Here is a 12,100-nt window from a genome sequence, read left to right on the forward strand (position 1 = left end):
TGTTCATCTACTTTTTAGAGATTAGATTGGAATGGAAAATGATGAGGATTTGAATGGAGAATTACGTGGGGATAGTGAAGAGTGGAGTGTTGTTCTCTTTCTGTGGAGTGTATGAGGGAGGACGTCGTCGAAGCTATGCATCCCCGCATTCCACTCTCACGCTGCGCGCGGACCCTCAAACCGGCCCACACACATCTATCCAGCGTTACACTGCCAGAAGAGAGAAGTCAGCAACACAACCCAAGGAAAAAAAGGAGCTCTCATGCTACTCTGGACATACCGCGTCACGTATAATAAGCTCGACTTCGGCTAACAGGAATGAGAAGTTGAAACATTTTTCCATGCCTCGTGGGGGACACTGATCTGATGGCTAAAGCTTGGCTCATTAATTCTTTAGGATATGTAGTTGACGGTTTTTGGCCATCTCAGAATGACTATCGCTATTTGTAGGATTTCCTCTTCTTTCTTACCTTTCATTACAACTTTTTATATCTCACTCGGCATCTTTTTTAATTAACATTAATTAGTTACTGCATCTCAGATAAATTTTCGTTTTTTATGGGAATTATTGTTGGCGTTGAAACGTCGAGTTTCAGAAAATGTTTTTTTTTGTCGATCGGGTTGGAGATATAGTTTTTGTTCTGATTTTTCCTGTTAGTTTTATTCGCGTATTAAGATTTCTACTTTTTCTTTCCTTGTTTTCATTAATAATGGTTGAGGAAAATGACTTTGATTTTCTTTATGCTTTCCGCTAAATGATATTAAATCGGTACCCTTTTTTACGCCGACTTTATTTATATAATATACATAATCATATAATTCATCAACTATAAATTAAATAAAGCACTCCTTGACTTTTATCCAGAATTTGAAATATTTTCCTTTCACATTTATCTTTACCATTCATGAATGGACATAATTGATAACATCTTGCTCGCCTGATTCACGCTGTTAATTTTAGAAGTACAGGATAAGTTGAAGAATTGCCTTTTCTTAAATAAACTCTATTTTCGTTCGTATTAAACATTTCTTCAATATTTTATATCTGAAATTTAACATTAGAAAAAAATATTTCCTATATTCAGATTATACAAATGTCTTAAATTTTCAAAGGTTTTCATTACTGTTTCCATTCTCCATCACGTCATTATTAATTCTTGATTTAGCTATTTACCACAGCTCTCATTACCATTACTTAATAGACACGCAACTCCTACTAGTTTCATTTTTTCATCAAGTCCTAATTTCAGCATATCAGTAATTACCGGTGATGAAATTTCATGTTCTCTGAATTCTTTGAGACCACTAACCGCTTAAAAAGTTTCAAATAACAAAACTTCACTCTGAAAGTTTCCCACAGAAAAACACTTCTTTCATAATTTTTCGAAAGGACCACAGAAATGACCGTGAAGCAGAACCAAAAGGGCGGATTTTCCTCACCTTTAGAGTCATTTTTTTGAATTGGTTACATATTCTGGGGAACGGAAGAGAACAATTTGAGAAATGAAAAGCGGTTCATTATTTCAAGGCATCTCAATTACGCAGTTTAAATACTTCATGAGTCACTCCACCTTCTATGATTCATTTTTCCATTGGCAACCAAACTATTGAGTGAAATTTTTCAGCAGGCAAATTTTTTCACGAATTATCTTAGGATTTATTGAATGTACGGTTGAATAGTAAAAGGTTTTGTAAGTGTGGATGACGTATCGAGGAGTCATTGAACACACGCCAGATTATCGATATCACCTATTCTGAGTATTATCGCAACTCGAATAAACAGCCAAATAAACGAACGTTGAATGTGTTTTTCGTAGAGTCGTTACCGTTATCGCGTCACAACGACGCTCTTGACGTAGTTTTACGTATCTACAGCATATTGGGCAGGCTATTATTTTCGATGGATAGAATGCATAACGACTTGTTTCTTCTAATTAACGATGGAAAGAACGTCAGAGATGCGTCAGCAGAAAAGCTGCATGTAAGAAACTTGAGAATGTGAAAATCCAGTCTTTCAGTTCAGGTGTGTTGTATCGGTTCCATCAACTCATTTACATTATTGATTTGAAAAAAGATATCCTCATGGTGAGGTTTAAGGTTTTTGACAATTATTATTAATTGCTAATCAAGTGACGATTTAAAAATTGAAAGAAGCCTTTTGTAGTCGAAGAGATTACATAAAAAAATATGTCGATTAATGATTGACGTATCACTAATCATTATTCATTGTAAAAATTAGCAAGTGGAGACATTCACGTCCAAGTCAAGTGGAAAAAAATAAGAAGTGTTGATGAAAGTGTTTCTACTCATTTTTACGACAATTGATTATTAATTCGTAAATACGTACAACTGTTTATATTGCAAAAACATTTGAAATGTCATGCTTCCCTTGGAATTTGCTCGGCTATCACAAAACTAGGAACGTTGCAGCTGAAAAAGGTTAATATGAGAATTTATTTTCATGACTATTTTTCTTCATATCGAGAAATTGATAACGATGTTATTGACATTGTGCCGACGTACGAATACTTGGCGCCGAAAACTATTTTATTCCAACAACAGAGAAAATAAAAAAGGAAACAACTGGTTCGTACAGATTCTTACCAAAACATCCGATAAGTAGTATTACATAGACTAATAAAACAAATCATTCAAGTATCTACAATAATTGTGGGAAGGTCTCATCACCCCGTTGATAACGATAAGAATGTATCGTGGATTTTTAATGCTCGTTGGAGAATGGACTCTTCTCTTTCCCTCCAATGAATTCAGAAAGGAAAAAAAAGAAAGCAATCAGCAACATTCGAGGGAAAAGTACATTTCCCGTTTATATACAAACACTCGATACTGCAATCCGAACATTCCATTGATAAATAACTGAGAATGTATGTCTACGAGAAAAAAAAAATCGAAAGAATTCACATGACGTGTAATTCTAATTCACTCTGCACTTTTCCGACAAAAAATGAAATATTTATTTACGAATTTCGGAATGTCTTAGTCGGCAATTTTCAGTATTAAATATAGAAAATTCTGGTCTGTTCTGTCTGAAGAGATCCGAAACTCGTGATGAGTCGACACTACGAGGTGCACGATTGAATTAAAAAAAGGGTATCACGAGTTTGCGCTTTGAACTGCCGAGGCCAAAATTTTCTTTGGTCCATGCCAATTTGTAAATATAGCTCGATTAATATTGTATTCAAGTATTAGATTCGGAATTTTTGTTTCATTGACAGATAAATAGTCTAACCGGCCTTGATGATTAGAAAAATAACGACTGAACATTACATCTGAACAATATTTTTCAAGCGTAAACAAGACAACGCCAGTTCTGACGTCAATGAAGTGGAAATATTAAATTAGAAAAGAAGCCTCGAGGAGACAAAATTTTAAATTTACATTTCTATATTATGGAGAGCCCATTTAATGAATAAAAATCGAACTATTAAGTATAATCCATTCAACGCTTTATGCACATGTTCGTTATGTGCCTGAGCAATCTCCACTCAAACGTTAACAATATTTTTAACGTTATGGCAATGCAACAATGTGGATGACAGTGGATGTTTTACAGTTTGTATATCATCAGGCACACTATGCCGTCATTGTACGTCCGGTAATTATTTGAATCGCGGGAAGGAAGTCCCTAAGAGTGAACTAATTGCTAATCGACTCGACATCCGTGCTCAAGCTCGCAGTACAAACCCATTCCCATAATCATCACACTGACAGGACGTTTTAGATTTCCCAATGAAAATTCAAATTATTTTTTAATAAGGAACTGATGTGTTAAACATGAGCCTGATTAGTTTTGAGTTACTTCATCACCTTTTGTGTGGATCCATGCCTGATCAAAATACTAGCACCAATTGTTTGAGCAATATTGGGTCAAAAATCCAGGATTATTCTGTGATGCAATCGTTCTGGCCTGAACAGTAGTTGATTTAACTTGAATCCTAAATTCATTAAAACTATGTTAACATACTCTATCAGAATTGAGGTTGAGCATTTTAGATTCGAGTTATGCCAGACTCAGATATCCTGCTGCCTGACTATCTGATTAGGTCCTTATGTAGGAATTCTGATCAGTACATTCTGAACGGGATTGTATCTCAAGATCATTCAAATCTAGATGAACTCAATGAAGTTCGAATTAATTTTTTTTTTCATAAAAACTTGATTACTTTTTAATGGATTTGTTGATATTTCTTTGAATGCGTGATGAAGTCTGAGTTTGTGATGGAATTTCTGTGGTCAGTGCTTGATCTAGGTTGAATCCTGAACAGATAAAAGCTCTTTATCATACTTTATCAGGATCGAGGTTGAATAGGTCAGATCTGAACCTGAACAGAAACAGTCAGGGTATTTTGCAAGTTATAACTGATTAAAATGGGATCCGAAATAACTGAGCTCTGCCGGATTCAGACATGTAAATGCGAATCCGAGTTCCTCGACACGATTGGATCTCAAAATGATTTCGATCTAGATAAATCGGTTGAACTTCTTCTCGGGGCACCCCGGCATGGAAATCCAATTTTTAGATAAGAGACTGATCAGTTTTTAATCAGTTCTTTAATCCTTGTTTCAATTATATCTTATTAAAATACTAACATTCTATTTTTTTCATTCAGTGCTGATACTCATCAGTATCTGGTCTAAGTTGACATCTCAATTGCTCAAAAATTGCTAATCATACCGTTCGAGGATTGAGATCAGGCAGTGCAGAACCCGACCAGGTATGATCAGACTAATTCGCATAATTTGACTGATCAGCACGATCTCAGAAAAAGCTGAGCTACACATTCAGGACTTAGATACCTGTTCTAAAATTGATTAAATCCTCATCCACGAATTCCAATCAGAGAATTATAAACAACATTGGACCTGAACCTGATTTAGGACTAGATAAACTCCGTGAATTTGCATTTGGACTCTACAATGTATAAATTTCAGTTTTATTTTGATGAATTAATTTGTTCGCACGTTAAAGAGAGACATGCACGTTTAATGCCCCTGATCGTGAGATCGTGATCATTCGACAGCAACTTATATTCATTTGTTGCAAGGCGTTTGGACTTTGTCGCACACAATTCCACGAAATCATTGCCCGTACCACGCAGATCGTCATGGTGACTCGGAAAAAAATGCGAGTGAAGGAGTAGGAGAGTGTATATAGATATCAACGTGTCATACACGGATAGTACAGTAGTTGTAAACAAGATAGGGGAAAATGATCAGGAGTGGAGCACTAAAGCTATTATTTCGAGAACCAATGATTTCGAGCACGAATCCTTCACGTGAAACTAAGGAAAATCGGTGTTTACATTCAAAGTTAACAAGAATTGTCTTTCAAATTTGTATCGTAATAGAATTTACTACATAATTATATAATCGAATAGAACGTCTGATGAGGAGTGACATACCTAAAATCGCGTATTTACTTTTCATTCATCAGGAATGGAATATCTCAGTCATCAATCATTCGATCTTATCCTCATTACCAATTCCAAGTTGTCAAAAATTTGCAAAATGAAATTGTCGCTCGAATTGTTGATTTTATTAAAAAAATATGGAAAGAGTGATAATTCCGCAATTTGCGATCGCAAATTGCGCAGATTTTTAAACAGATAGATTAAACACAGCGTTATCAACGACCAGATTTCAAAATACCATGAATGTCAAATGTCGCAATAATCATTGGTATTTTTCGGTAAAAATAAAAACCTATAGGAGCAATTAGAGAATGGCAATTTTTCCTTCCACGAATTCTATAATCAAACGGCAAAATGCAAAAACCCCGTTCATTCTTTATTTTCCGATTACATAATGTATTATTTACACATTCATGTGCGCAAGTCGGAGTATTTGAATATTTATTTAATTTTCCGTTCCCAGAATAGTCTTCCAGGAATTTCATTGATAGATAAATAGTGGAAATAAAGGTAAATTCAATAGAAACTCAAATATTTGTATGTGATTTCCACCTAAAACCAATGGCGAAAAAGAGAGAAAAAAATAAATAAATAAAGCATATCGAAGAACCGACCGGATGCAACACTAGAATGGGAATGCAATGCAAGTCTCTCCGGCGAAGTCCGTTACTTGTATCGGGTATTTCCCAGAATGCGCTTATAAACAAACAAACACACCTAACCGTGAAGAGAGGCCAAAGACTGAGGTTGCCGATGTATTGGTGAGTGTAAGAGCTCTGTACAGGGATCTCGAGCCATTTACAGTGTATTGCCAGTGTTGCTGCGGTTGTGTATGTTGCCGCAAGGTTGTGTGGTTGGAGACTCCTGGCGCCGTCGCTGGAATTCCCTTTCCCGCTTCCTTACCCCCCACCCGCCCCACCCCCTGCGCCCCACTCTTCATTTTTCTCCATGTCTCATCTGCGTGCGCATTCACTCTTACAATAATCCCCACTACAACCTTCATCCCCACTAAATCTCTTTTCAATATGAATAAAAAAATATTTTTTACTTTATTTCTATTTTAAATTGTACCTTCTACTCATCTTACCCTCTGTTTTAAGAACAATTAATTTTTTACAAGTGCAAGTCATTAATAGTAATAATTAATTTAATTGCAAAGTATAATTGTCAGGGGAATTTATTATTGGCACAAAATTCGGGCCAAATGTAGGTTGGGCAGAGAATGCAATGGCAGGGATGTTATTATCTGGTGGGTTTCGAAAAGTTATTTGTGGTTTTTGTGTTAATTGTCAATCGCAATTAGTCGTGATAATAAATAGGGTACGTCAATATCGCGTACTCCATTATATTATCATCTTAATTCAAATAAAATAAATCACTTCGTCGGTAGAATTCTGGTAATTGATTAAGCTCTTGAATTAGCCGATTATCCAAGAAATTCTGATCTTTCAGCTATCAAGCCAAAATTCAAATTTCAATTTCAAGCATTGTTATTTTTTTTAATATATTTATCATTTGTTGTGTTACTGCTACCAAAACCTAATATGTAAAAAGGTTAGTGGGCTATATATGGAATTGAAAATAAATAATTATATCACTTCGCCAAAAATAAAAAAAATGTTCTTAAAAAATCGCGAGATCATGTGATGGAGTAATTAAATGTTTTGTAGTTTTGGTAATGAAGATATTTGAGTATGAATATTGGGTGACGAAGATATTTCGGAGAACTGTCTTTTTGAAAAGGGAAATGTAGCACATGGGGTCCGGAAGAGCTACAGGATGTACTTGAATATGTTTAAGGGGTCTCGTAGTATTTTTGGGAGAAGTACGATGATGTGCGAAAGAATTAACACAACTGTCTGTTGATATCATTTACACGTGACTTTGCCAACCTCGTTGCCAGATTTGCGGAACTCTCGGATTTGAAATATTCAATACACCCGCTGTGTAAATTGGGAGCTACAATTTATGAGAAGAAAAGATTAAAGAGTTAGTGACATAATTATTTGGGGGAATGGCCGAAAAATACGGGATAATCGGAGGATAAAAGTATTAACTATAGTACCAGAGCTGTAAATATTTTTATAAATTCCATGATAAATAAAAAAAATAGGCTTATTTCGTTATCCATTTTTATTTTATTTTTATTGGAATTTAAAGGAAGAAGAGTTTAGTGGCCCATGTGAGATAATATAGTGAAATGTGTGAGTGAATAAGAAAATAGTTAATATAGTTGGGAGATTGAAAAAGCGCGTGTGGACGCGTGGGCAAATAGCGGTGGTGAGAGTCATGCGGGGGCAGCCTCTGAGTCCGTTGAAATATCAGTGCGGATGGGATATAGAATTCCAGACGGTATAAAGCAATAGCAGGTGGGGGCTTTTGAGAGCCAACAGAAATGGAGAATGGTTTTGGGAGTGGGGATGTGTGAGCAAAGCGCGGGTAAGCCGGAATCTCTTGGAGTTCTCGGACGCCGCCCGTCTAAACTCAGTAAGCGAGCGGCTCTCAAACTCCACGGATGTGCTTTTTTATTTTCGCCAATTCCCTCTATTAAAAATCCTCCGTCCAATATCAAACATCTAATTGGACACAACACAGTTGCCCTAAATTTATATTTTGAGAGTTACCAGTTGAATAACCGTCATCAGTACAGAGAAACAAAAAAACAACAACACCAACATTTCATTTGCCAGTTTTCAATATTTCGGATTTTGTTTTCTTCATCAAAAGTGGCTCTAAACATTCAAACTGGATTCCAACAAGCAATACGTGTCGCGATTGCATCGCGGCTACCGTAGGCTCAAAAAATTATTCAAGGTAAGATAAACAAATGGATTAATTTTGTGGGGAAGTGAGGAAATGTTAGGTATTGGTTTTTTCATTGAGCGTTTTATAGATGAATAAGAAAACTTTAAGGCTGCCATACATTTCATCTGATTTGCATGTTTAATTGATTTAATGTCTCGCATTTAATGACGGAGCTAAATATTTTGAATAATTTTAAATGCTCGCTGCCAAGTTGGCTGTTGTAAACATGTGTAATGCCAGGTCCCGAGACAGAATTGAAAGTTGTTTACTATGAGTACTCCAAGCCCCTTTTTGTTGACAACGAAAGTCTCCAGGAATAAAATAAAGCATTACTAGTAAAAATAGTGTAGAAATTCAGAGAAACCTGGACATTAAATCGATCGCCTCTGCATGATTTTTTTTCTCATAATAATTTTCCAAGTATTGTGAAAAAAAATCCAACAGTAGTCGATAATCATTTGTTCATTGCATTGCCTTGAGAATCCTGTGTATCTGGCTAAATAACACATGCAGGTCCGGAGATTTCAAGTTTAATAAACTGAGAAAAAAAAATCAATGAACGCATGTGCAACCTCAGTATGTTTGTATCAGTCTTTCTCTTCTTCCCCTCGCCTCGACAGAAAAGCCATCGGATCGATGGAACTACGCCCGGAAATTAAAGTTTACATCAACAACAGTCACCGTACATACCGACAGACGCTTGTTTATCGGCCTTGTTCAATATTCCCTGTATGACCACTTCAATACCTCCCAAGTAAATTGAAATTCATCCCTAAAAAACTGCAAATAAAATTGATGAAGATCTGAAAAAATGTAAAATGCGCTATAAAAATGAAAAAAAGACGGACAACAATAAGAAATTCGGAAAAAATAAGTAAAATGGGATGGTAATGCATTTGATATTACATTTGCAACTCCATAATATACGGATAGTCTGAATGATAAATAAAGTAAAACGAGAAGACTTAGTTGAACTTGAGGATACATTTCTGATAGATATCTTGGCATCTGGAGGTGATTATAAAATAGTCTTTGTCTCTCACAGAGAAAAATCAAAAGTGAAAATGAGATATCCGTCAAGTTTAACAACTGCTCTTGATTTCGGGATATTCGGTCAAGAGAATGATAAAAAATTAGTGATTGGAGTTGGAATGAGGGTGCCGAATTTACCCGATTTGCCCCATCGCATTTGTAATAGAAAAATCGGCAAGTCTTATTGAATAAGCGCTGGTTAATACCGGCAAAAATGAAAAGAAAAAAAAACGAAAATGAACGAGATTAATGAGCGAAAGAATGAGAATTGGAAAGTGCTCGCTGCGCGCGTTCCAATTTAGCTCATCGCGACAGGCGGGAGTTTTAAAAGTAGAGAGGGAGCCCCTTCAATGCATGTTTCATCGTCTGCGAATGCAAAACATCTCATTCACCGGGTAAAAGTACACCTCTCAGATCGTAAGCCAACAGTGCGCGCGCATATTGTGTTTGACCAATACTGCAGTAATAATAATGCCCATAAGGTATAAATAACAAGTAAAAGCCCCGTTGGCTTTGGAATGTAGCTGTGGAGGGAAAATAAAGAGGGAGAGAGAAAAAAAGACAACATTGTAACGAAGGAAATGGAAAGAGCAACTTGCGAGAGATACGAGTGGGGGAAGGTAAAAAGAGATACATGAGAGATTCTAAAATTAGAATGGCCGTTTGGAATGTTGGCTTGTTTCATGTACACGGGAATAGGGCAATGTATTATAGATGTTAACGTGGAGCAGTAATATTCACGGAGCTTTCTGATTCAATGAAAATGTCAAAGTTGTTGAGTGCATTTTATGCGGAATGTCACGGAAAAATAAAACCGATGGAGGCAAAATAAAAGTTGAGAGATATGTAAACTTTTCCACTTTATTGATTTCTATTTTCTCGATATCCCTGAGAGAAATGGCATTTTAATTGAAATATTGTGGAAATTTTATAGTTTGAAAAATAATCCGCTAATGGTATCTTGACATTTCACATATTTGACGAATAGTACGTTAAAGTCAGTTTTATTATCATCTTTGCGGGTTTATTATGTCTTCATTTACCTGGGAAATTATGTGAATGATAACGAAAGCAAATAATAGCGCCCATGGAGTAGAAAAGCCCAAGTCTCTGGTTAAACGGTTGACTCTGAGGTCATTGTCCTGGAACGCATGGTTAACTATGACTATTGGCTGAATCGTGGCCTTCACTCTGTCTGGAATGTAGTAATACATGAAAATAATCATTCTACCTTTTGAATCTGACAAAATAAACATTAACGCCATTGTACGTCAGGACAATCAATCTTACTAACGGTTATTTCTCTTGGAATTTTTGTTGTTTTACATGTATGGCTGTACATGTAGATAAACAGGGAAAATAATTGATGCTGAAGATTATCAAGCATGGAAGCAAATGGATAATTTATTGAGTTTCAGGCTTTTTCAATGCCAAATTGCTGTTGCCGAGTCGCAATAACGATTAAAAAACAACAAAATCTCGATGTTTTAATACCAATTTGTTTCCCATCCTTGTATAATTTCTCTCCCCCCTTAAATTTGTGATAAGACCGTACATGCATGTTCATAACTGTTGAAATACACCGATTGTATTTCAATTCGTACACAACCGGAAGCAAGAGCAATCACGTTTGCTCCTCGTGATCATTGAGTTCACACAAGCGATAACCCTCGTAAAAATGCAATCCAAACTCTCAATAAGTTTCACAAAACATTCCATAAATAAACAAATTCGATTACTGCACAGTTTGGTAATGAATTTTATTTATAATGTTATGATAATTTTATTATCTGGAGACGGTGGGGGTAATGGTGATGATAATTTCCAAGACGCCTATTTGATTAGGCTCCTCTGGCAGTTGCACAAATATTTGCGCCAGATATTATTGAAAATGGCGTTATACTGAATAACTAAAAAAACAGTTAAATAAGTGAATATTTTGTGTCTTATTCTTTTCTAATTGATCTCGGCTTGGAAGACACATCCGCTTCTTTTTGACGTGCCTTCAATAGAGCCTATTCATTCGTTTTTATTTGGTCTCAAAAATCCACTTGTCAGAATTACTGTCAATAAAAATATTTATTAAATTCAAGCCTAATCAAAACATGAATATAAGATCGACTTTTGCTTATTGTTATTTTTTGGAAAGACCAACAGATATTGAGGGATATGGTTTAATTGGCTATAATTCGGGGGAAATAATTAGAGGTTTATTATTTTTTTTGTTGCAGCGTGTGGCGAACCAGGCGCTTACCGTTTCGCCACAGCCGGCAGTGACGGTGGAGGAGCCGGTGTCAAAAATGTCTCCACCCACTAATGACATGACAAACGGTGTTGTGGCTAATCAAAATACCATGACACCACGTTTACCATCATCACCAAATACTGGAATTACCACTGCTACTACCACAACGGCATTACCAACGCATAAGCGCACAGCTAAGGATTTCATCTTTGGGAAGGTCATTGGCGAGGGCAGCTTTTCAACCGTGAGTTCCACTATTTTTCATTCAATCACCCATTGTCAATAATTATATAATTACGTGAAAAAATATACGGTCTTTGAGTTTTATTGTTATTCAATATCTCCCGATGTCTCATAATGTTTCATCGTCATCTAAGAATTGTCTTACGTTCTTGGTAGATTTGCGAAAATTTACAGAATTTTACCGAAAAATTTGAAATGCCGCTTACACGATGCAATGATGATTAAACTGAAAGACGGTATATTTTTCACTTCAATCAGATCCACGGATTTCCAGCAATTTCCAAAAAAAAACATGAAAAATGACAAGATACTCGCAATAACTCTTTAAAACTTGTTTCATTTT

The 12,100-nt window shown here is 35.8% G+C and overlaps 1 protein-coding gene across 3 annotated transcripts in view; it reads left to right on the forward strand.

Annotated features, from left to right (window-relative positions):
• Pdk1 (Phosphoinositide-dependent kinase 1) overlaps positions 1-12,100 on the forward strand; it is a 75,990-nt gene that overhangs the window by 59,937 nt on the left and 3,953 nt on the right. Inside the window, exons 1-2 of one of the 3 annotated variants that reach the window (XM_011312446.1) lie at positions 837-2,439; positions 11,501-11,758. In XM_011312446.1, the coding sequence (XP_011310748.1) occupies positions 11,570-11,758 (189 nt within the window). In that variant the 5' untranslated portion in view covers positions 837-2,439; positions 11,501-11,569. Of the gene's footprint in view, positions 1-836; positions 2,440-7,882; positions 8,247-11,500; positions 11,759-12,100 lie in introns of those variants that run through there. The other 2 variants (XM_011312436.1, XM_011312430.1) reach the window with 2 other exon arrangements.

This window comes from Fopius arisanus, unplaced genomic scaffold (genome assembly GCF_000806365.1).
Source record: "Fopius arisanus strain USDA-PBARC FA_bdor unplaced genomic scaffold, ASM80636v1 scaffold00004, whole genome shotgun sequence".
Classification (NCBI taxonomy): domain Eukaryota; kingdom Metazoa; phylum Arthropoda; class Insecta; order Hymenoptera; family Braconidae; genus Fopius; species Fopius arisanus.